The sequence below is a fragment of the Pseudomyrmex gracilis genome, unplaced genomic scaffold (genome assembly GCF_002006095.1).
Source record: "Pseudomyrmex gracilis isolate BER0280 unplaced genomic scaffold, ASM200609v1 scaffold_4036, whole genome shotgun sequence".
Lineage (NCBI taxonomy): Eukaryota > Metazoa > Arthropoda > Insecta > Hymenoptera > Formicidae > Pseudomyrmex > Pseudomyrmex gracilis.
The window spans coordinates 1-4,576 of NW_018024620.1; the positions used below are offsets into that span (position 1 = coordinate 1).

A 4,576-nucleotide genomic window follows, 5' to 3' on the forward strand; every position below is an offset into this window, starting at 1 on the left:
ATATATATATATTGAATAATGTATATATTAAATGTCCCGATTTTAGATATGCATGCTATCTGAATAGTTTATTAAATTTAATAGCAGTTTTCGATCCACAGAAATTTGTGATTATAATTTTGCTTGTAGGGTCGAAAATGTGGTTATTGTGGCTATTTTCTTCCACAAGAATACAATTTGCTCAATCATTCGTGCTTTCAACCATTTACTGAAGGCGTGGATACGTTGGTAGTAGATGATAATTTCGTAGTCACTGTCTGTAAGTATCGAAAATATCAATACCAAATTACGTTAATCTACTCGAGGCATACGCAAGTTGTACCAAGAAATGTAAAGTTTGCCTGTTCTAAGATTAGTACAGTTCTTTTTATCTTTCACAAAAGGTTTTCAATTGACAAGATGCAATTTGTGTGCACCGATATACTCTGATTGAAAAACAATATTGTTCATACAGTTAATTTATTAATTCAGTATATTAATTTTATAGTGTCAGCACCAGAAGAGCACTATAATAATACTTTGCTCTTGGCGGCATCAAATAGTGAGCAACAGCCTATAAGTAATGACAATGCAGATGAGCAGCAAATTAGCTATGACGAACTGCTTATTACTTGTGTGGCTCAGAAGCCAGCATTATTCGATCATCGAATTCCTGCAAACGAGAGAAGCAATTTAAAAAAAAAAGCATTATGGCAAGAAGTGTCCAACCTAATGGGAGGTAGTAAAAATATTTTGTCCATGCATGCCTGAAGCAAGTGATTGTTGATAATATGCATTAAACTTTTATTTTTATTTTTTTTTGTTTTAGGAGTTTTAAGTGCAATCGAAGCAAAGGATAGATGGAGATATCTCCGAGACTGCTATTCGAAGGCAAAAAAGAAAGAAAACGAGTATATACCAAGTGGGTCTGGTGCAGAACAGCTTTTAAAAAGAAAGAATCCATTTCGATTTAATCAAAAGATGTCGTTTCTCGACGACGTGATGTTAGGAAAGTCTCCGTAAGTTCAATATATAATTATGACCAATTTTGGAAAGGAAGTAGGCTTTGATTTGTTTACATACCCAGCAAACATTTCGGTCACAGAACCATATCCATCTGTGTCCTCAGATACTTTAATGTATTTGTCAACAGAGTTGTTGCGTTTTTTCTCTCTGTGCGCTAACAATTTTAGCAATGTTTCCGTATTGTAGCGTTTCTGCAAACAGTTTCTGTTGCCAACGTCCGCGCCGAAATTGTCAAAAACAGAAATTGTTTGCTGGATATTGAATATGTATATACATATTGCTAGTTCAAACGTAAATGCGTTTGAAAATTTATATAACTATTATAAATTGTAATTGTAGGAATAATCTATAATTTTGAGTTTTAGGACGTGTAGCAGTCTCACTATCAATACAGCAAATACTGATAAGGAAACCAGAAATATTGCAACAAATGAGCCTGCAAAATTAGTGCCAGTTCCATTAGACAGCAGAGGATCTAACGAATCAGACTGTTCAGAAGATGCAATTATCTGTAACTCTGTCAAGAGTATGTTACTACATTAATATAGCATTTATTGGTTTTTATATCAAGTGTTATTTAATTATTTGATTTTTGTTTTCTTTCAGAAAAGAAGTTAGATAAGTCCAAAAACGACCATGACTTTCACGATAGCGTCATTGCAGCACTACGCGATCCGATTAAGGAAACTGATGCAGTTGATGGTTTTTTAATAACACTGGGCGAAGGACTACGAAAACTGCCCTACAAAGAGCGATCTGTAATGCAGATAAAATTTCTGTCGCTGATTATGGAAAAGCAAGAGCAGCTGGAATATCTTTAAGTTCTATTACGCGCGTTCCATTCGTCGTTTCCGCGAGAGGGAGAGTATTTACGTGGTAAATCAATACATAACGAAAATCCTCTCCGGCGCGGATTAAATTATTAATTAAATTAGTTTTAATATTCTTTTTGTTTCCTTGATTTTACGAGCTTGCAAGTTTCACATTTGTGAATGATTTTGCAATTTTCGCACGCGGAGCGCGTCTCTTTGTTATGAAAATCAATTGGCTAGTACGAGAACAAACCCATAGGTAGAACAATATTTGTGAAAACGATCGACCGAACTTGATGCCAAACCATGAGTTGAAATCGTCGCGTATATCCGGGTGTGTTACATTATTACTCGAAGATGGTTTTCGAGAATGAACTGCGTTTGTCATTTTTATATCTATTAAAATATTTTAATAAATTAAAATAAATAAAACTAATAAATTTAAATAATTAAATAAATTGGTATATTTATAAAAATGACACGCGGTTCAAAAACCATAAAACTATCTTCGAATTTTAAAGAATAAAGTTTTATTAATTTTTTTTATGAAGTTTATGTTTATGTTATGTTTATGTTTATGAAGTTTATGTTTATGAAGTTACTTCGTAAATTGATAAGTATTAAATAGATACATGTAATATTAAATTTTATAAATACATGTGATATTAAACTTTATAAAGACTGTAATATTAAACTGTATAAAGAAATAAAGATATTAATTTATTCATACAACTATATACATATGCATATATTTTAGGAACTCATATACTCTTTTTCAAATAGTTCACAAAATAAAAAAGTAATTAAAAATCATTTTGAATTGCTTTTTCCCACTGGTACGACAAGGCTCCAGAATCTTGAAAATATGTTGAATATGCTTCTCTGACTGACATCGCAATGTTATTACTTCGACCTCGATAAACTGGCAGAATAGTAACTCCACTAATGTTTTGTTTGTCTTGTAAAGTTCTATGTATATATGTGTTTTTTTTCGTCATTTTCTTTTCATTTTTAATGATAAAGTTATGCAGAATTAATGTTGCTTTTACAAATTGTTGCACATTTGTGACGGTTGCTATAATTGGCTTCCGATAGATTCTCCATCGTGTAACTAGAATTCCAAAAGCACTTTCCACAACTCGTCTTGCTCGGCTCAATCTGTAATTGAACACTTTTTTTCCAATATTCAATTTTCTGCCTCGTGTATATGGCGTCATCATGTAGGTTGTCAATGGAAATGCTTCATCCGCTATTAAAACATAAGGCAATGCTGGTCCGCCAATTTCAATTTGCCTCGGATTTGGCAGTTTAAATGAGTTGCTTTCAAAACGTTTGCCAATTATGCTGTTACGAAATACTCCTCCGTCACTTTGCCTACCTTCGGCACCAATGTCGACAACTGTAAAGCAATATGTTGCGTCACTTATTCCAAGGAGATTAATACTATGTTGTTTCTTATAATTATAATATGTCGAGCCACTGTTTGCCGGAGCCTATAACAATATAAAAGAATTCTTTTTAATCATTTATATAGAATTATTATTTATATAGAACTATCATTTATATAGAATATCCATGAAAAATCATTTTTCTCTCTCAAGAAAGTTTTTTAAATCTTTTTTATAGAATTTAATATAGTTTGAACATTATAATATAAATGAATTCATAAATATACCTGCTTCGAACATACATACCTGAATATTAACGTGTTTCCCATCAATGGCTCCTATGCAATTTGGAAAGTTCCATAATTCCTCAAAGTCATTGGCTACAGATAGCCAACTCTCTTCATTGTCTGTAAGAAAAACTGTATCTTTCAAACAATTCCATATTGCTTCACATGTCTCCGATACAATTTTGGACACGGTATTATGTCCAATTCTAAAGGCATACGATAGCAACTTCATACTATCTCCTGATGCTAGAAACCGCAGTGTTATTTGTAGTCGAGTTTCAGGTAAAATGGGATCACGAACTACTTGTTCTTTAGTAATGACAGGTCCTACTAACTTCAGTAATTCTTCAAATAATTGAGGTGGCAATCTGAAATAATCTACATACTTTTCAACATCTTGTTCCTGCATTTCTTTTACAAGATTGTTACTTGCTCCTTGCAATAGTCTCCTTTCGGCAACAAATATAGTTCGCACCCAATATCTTCGTTCTTTTTTTTTATTTTCTTCCTTTTTTGAAATTGTATATAAAATGTACAATTTTTCAATTTTCCGGCGTAATTTCTGCTGATAAAATGCATTTTTATTTTTCTTTAATTTTTTACACAGCCCGCATATAACAATACACAATGCTTTCGAGTACATGTTGTCATCGATGACAGATGTCACAGACGTGTCTTTTAGTATCCGCAAAAGTTTCTTTTCTAATGTCCCATTGAGCGGAATTTGCGGATGCGTAATCAACGCTAGCCACTAGCAATCATTATTCCGATAGATCCATTGAAAGTAATCTATGAAAAGGTTCTTACGATTGGTTTGCGTCATATTCCGCAATAACCAATTCCGTTTAATGGGACATAAGGAAACACAGTTTTACAGAACGGAGTTTGCGGAATGTTTATGATTGGCTGGAATGTATTCCGTAAATTGCGCATTACGCATGTTCCGCACCATGTGACTTCTCCCTCAAGCAGTTGTCTTTTATTCCGGTTTTATAGTCGGGATACGTTCTTTTTAGTAATTTATAATCGCCTATTCTTTTCGCTTGCATTAATTCTAAATCGTTAATTGGCATAAAAGTAGTTC

The 4,576-nt window shown here is 32.9% G+C and overlaps 2 protein-coding genes across 3 annotated transcripts; one reads left to right on the forward strand and one right to left on the reverse strand.

The window, feature by feature from the left end:
- Positions 1–123: 123 nt before the first annotated feature.
- On the forward strand, positions 124–1,893 carry LOC109863294. 2 transcript variants are annotated; one of them, XM_020443533.1, is made up of 5 exons: positions 124–259; positions 488–718; positions 809–998; positions 1,365–1,531; positions 1,612–1,893. In XM_020443533.1, the coding sequence occupies exons 2-5, from the start codon at positions 712–714 to the stop codon at positions 1,824–1,826; spliced, it is 579 nt and encodes a 192-aa protein (XP_020299122.1). In that variant the 5' UTR covers positions 124–259; positions 488–711; the 3' UTR covers positions 1,827–1,893. The 2 variants fall into 2 exon arrangements, with proteins under 2 accessions (XP_020299122.1, XP_020299123.1); XM_020443534.1 differs by having other exon boundaries at positions 1,371–1,531.
- Positions 1,894–2,593: 700 nt separating this feature from the next.
- On the reverse strand, positions 2,594–4,251 carry LOC109863293 (protein ALP1-like). The gene is made up of 2 exons (XM_020443532.1): positions 3,512–4,251; positions 2,594–3,310 (listed from the first exon to the last, which is right to left on the reverse strand). Exons 1-2 carry the CDS (start codon positions 4,133–4,135, stop codon positions 2,621–2,623), a joined length of 1,314 nt encoding a protein of 437 aa, XP_020299121.1. The 5' UTR covers positions 4,136–4,251; the 3' UTR covers positions 2,594–2,620.
- Between the last annotated feature and the right edge of the window lie 325 nt (positions 4,252–4,576).

Bases quoted from the DNA above. Each gene is read 5' to 3' on its own strand.
- LOC109863293 (XM_020443532.1), bottom strand. From the start codon at position 4,135: ATGTACTCGAAAGCATTGTGTATTGTTATATGCGGGCTGTGTAAAAAA. The intron at 3,311-3,511 runs GTATGTATGTTC...ATATTGTTATAG, and splicing joins GGAAACACGTTAATATTCAG to GCTCCGGCAAACAGTGGCTC.
- LOC109863294 (XM_020443533.1), top strand. The intron at 999-1,364 runs GTAAGTTCAATA...TATAATTTTGAG, and splicing joins GTGATGTTAGGAAAGTCTCC to TTTTAGGACGTGTAGCAGTC. The intron at 1,532-1,611 runs GTATGTTACTAC...GTTTTCTTTCAG, and splicing joins TATCTGTAACTCTGTCAAGA to AAAAGAAGTTAGATAAGTCC.